The sequence below is a fragment of the Halyomorpha halys genome, unplaced genomic scaffold, assembly GCF_000696795.3.
Source record: "Halyomorpha halys isolate HHAL.00 unplaced genomic scaffold, Hhal_1.1 Scaffold360.1, whole genome shotgun sequence".
NCBI classification, from domain to species: Eukaryota; Metazoa; Arthropoda; class Insecta; order Hemiptera; family Pentatomidae; genus Halyomorpha; species Halyomorpha halys.
This window is the reverse complement of record NW_027110685.1, coordinates 180089-183707: the sequence shown is the minus strand read 5'-3', so window position 1 is coordinate 183707 and position 3619 is coordinate 180089. Positions and strand designations below refer to the sequence as shown.

At 32.0% G+C, this 3619-nt stretch overlaps 1 protein-coding gene across 1 annotated transcript in view; it reads right to left on the bottom strand.

The window, feature by feature from the left end:
• LOC106681699 (beta-alanyl-bioamine nonribosomal peptide synthetase ebony) overlaps window positions 1-3619 on the bottom strand; it is a gene marked incomplete in the record, with an annotated part of 42594 nt that overhangs the window by 30520 nt on the left and 8455 nt on the right. The window contains 1 exon segment of the mRNA XM_014422157.3: window positions 265-552. Within this exon segment, the coding sequence (XP_014277643.1) occupies window positions 265-552 (288 nt within the window).

The following is a 3619-nucleotide window of genomic DNA, read 5'->3' as shown; positions in this document are numbered from 1 at the left end:
AAATTAATGTTTGAAGTACCACCAATGGGTGGTTCCTTCCCAAGATTTTCAAGTGAATATGAAACATACAACATGTTTACTTATTGTATTATTTTGTACAGTTGTAAATTACATTAAATAAAAAAAAGAGACATGTGCATTGAAGATGAAGAAGTATTCTTTTTTTGGGCTTTTTTTAAAAATGGATTAACATAGATCATTTCAATTAATAGATTAAAAAAGTTGATATAATAGTAAAATATTTATATGAATAATTGATTTTACCCCAGTCGCTTATGACAAGAAATGGTTTAGCTTCTTGTAGCATATGCCTAACTCTTTCTTTTGGTGCTGGGGGTTCTACAGGAAGGTAGCAAGCACCAGCCTTCCAAACGGCCAGGATCGTGCAGATCAACTTCCAAGATGGTGGAATGCAGATCATGACCACACGGTCACCATCCTTGTTCAGCGCCACTAGTTCACCGCAATGATGTACTATTCCTCTGGCCAATTTGTTGCTTTTCTTATCTAGCTGGTCCATTGTCATACTATACCTCTTAGATGTCTCTCCATCTGTAATATTTCTCATTAACATTGCTTATTTATAGTTATGGATGTACAAGCAGGAATTTAACACTGCCCAGAGGTAGAAGAGGGTACAATTACAAAGGAGAAGAGAAAAATTAATAAAAATTTAATTTATAATCTTAAACACTTTCTTGAGACTGGTAATTTATTTTAAAAATAAATAATTTAATTTCTATCCATTTTAGTCTCAAAACATTTTATTTTTCTTACAAGTCCGACGTTTCGGCCAATCCGGCCATCCTCAGGGACAATCTACTTAACACAATTTTGGAATTATATAATTTAAAAACTCCATGCAGGCTATTCTGCCCAGGTCAAAACAACAATTTCTAATTAGTCAATATTCACATTAAAACCAAAATTAAAATCATTTATCACAGTCAGTATTCCTTAAAAATTTTATGAAGCATTCCAAAATTGTATTAAGTAGATTGTCCCTGAGGATGGTCGAATTGGCCGAAACGTCGGACTTATAAGAAAAATAAAATGTTTTGAGACTAAAATGGATAGAAATTAAATTATTTATTTTAAAAAAAAATTAATAATAATATTTATACTAAATCTTTATTTTGTAGGCAGATAGTCTGGGTGGCGGTCAATAAATGTATCAAAATAGTAGAAGAAAACAAATATGAAGAAGATGGTTGGGTTTGCGGTAAAAAAAAAAAAAAAAAAAAAAATGTAATTATTTATTATCTGACGTTTCGCCTCACTTAGTAAGACTTTATCAGGGCTGTTAAAGATAATAGCTTTACTTTTATCTTGAACAGCCCTGATGTAGACCTACAAGGTGGGCCGAAACTAATTGATAACAATCTTTGTTCTTGTTCATGGCAACCCTGACCATGTTCTTTATATTTGAAATTATATATATATATATATATATATATATATATATATAGTACGAGGGTGGTTTGACAAGTTCTCGGAATATACTATAAAGAAGTTTCTTGAACTGCTTTTATGTTTCAACATATACTCCCTGTAGACTAATGCATTTGGTCCAGCGATGTTCCAATGCCTTGATCCCATCGCAAAAATAAGATTCCTCCAGGCCTGCAAAATACCTCTCCAATTCGGCTGTCAGTTCTTCCGTTGTAGGAAATCTCAATCCACCTAGGGAAATTTTCAGCTTGGAGAAGAGATGAAAGTCTGATGGTGCCAAATCAGGTGAATAAGGTGGATGTGGCAACAATTCTTACCTCAGTTCATGAAGTTTTGCCATGACCATAGACTTATGTGCGGGCAGGCGTGGTCCTGATGAAAGATGAATTTTTTCCTAGCTAAACCAGGCCTTTTTTTCGCGCTTTTCCTGTAGTTGGTCTAGGAGGTTTGCATAATATTGCTCCGTAATTGTTTGTCCAGTAGGAAGATAATCTATCAGCAGAATGCCTTTTGGATTCTATTCCAGTAAACTGGAGGCCATGACCTTTCCGGCCGAACGTACTGCCTTTGCTTTCTTTGGTGGTGGTGACTCAGCATGTTTCCACTGCTTCGACTGCTGTTTTGTCTTCGGGGTATAGTAGTGGACCAAGTTTCGTCAATTCATCAAGCTCTCCCGACCAAATTTAAACTCCCTGGTCCACTTGGCAACAGTTAAACAACAAAGTGTCATCACTTGCACTCACGCCATGTGTTCGCTCATAAAGGATGTGTGATTATTGCGCAGAAACCTCGTTGCTCTAGCGGTTATTCCGAGAACTTTTCAAACCACCCTCGTATATAGAAGAACCTACAAGTGAAGGGACGAGCTCGGTTTGGAGCTCCCCAGGCTGAATGTAAATAGGAATGATTGTGTTTACCATATTATTTTACTTAATTTTTTTTTTAAGTAAAACATTTTATTTTTCCTTTCTTTTTTTTTTATAAATATATTTATTTTACTTTTTTCCCCTTTCTACTTCTTTTTTAGTTATCATTTGATTTAAATATTTGTAAATATGGTGTGAATGAACTTTCTATAACCATTGTCTATAATATAAGACAGAATGTAATATTACACAATAAAATAAAATAAAAAATTACATTTTTATTGCCTTTAAAAATTTTCATTACGAAATAAAAGTGCGTCCAGTTCTTTACCTGCTAATGAAACTTTGAAGCAAGGCTTCAGTTCTATTTTAGTGTTTTTCATTACTCATAGGTAGGGATAGGATTTTTATGTTTTCACATATTTTTACCTGACCATGATATCTGCGATTCCTTACTAACTATAGATGTTTCAAGACATTTCTGGCCAAAAGAAGCCATTTTATTTCACATATTTTTAAATATTTGGCCTTTTTTACATATTTTGTTGTAAATCACATATTTTCTGAAATATTTGTTATTTTTATCATATTTTTAGGTATTTTATTCTGAATCACATTTTTACTTAAATTATTTGTTCAATTGTAAATACATTTTTCGCAGCAACAACGTAAAATTCAAGATAACGCAAGAAACTTAAAAGTGAAATTTATCATTTACCATAAATAGTGCGTACAAGTTCTATACCTTCATCTTTGAACACAAATTAAAAGCAGTGCCCATAATAAATTTTCACACAGAATTACATCGAAAATTTTTCAGAATCAATTAAAAAGAGCAAGGGTCTTATTCCTTATTATAACAAATGATGACACAGCCGCTCAGTTGATGCAGAATACCGAACTAGATGCAATGGAAATCGCTTCATTTAAGTATGCCCCTATAACATCAGTAGATGTTGGAAGATCTTTTAGCCGGTACAAGTCCATTCTGCGGTCAAACCGACGAAGATTTTTATTTGAAAATTTAAAAATGAATTTAATCTGTAATAATTTTGTAACACCCTGCTGAATAATTTATTTCTTTCAAAGTTTTAAATATTTTTCCAAATTTTTTTTTTCTTTTTAACTAGGATTATTCTTTATTTCCATTTATAATTCATTCTGAGTAATTATTAATCAATTAGTTTAATTACAATTACTAATTAATGTCTTGTTATTGAACAGTTTTCTCTAAGTACATATTTTAACATAATTTCTTTAAAATATTATTCATATAATATATAATAAATACATATGTTTGT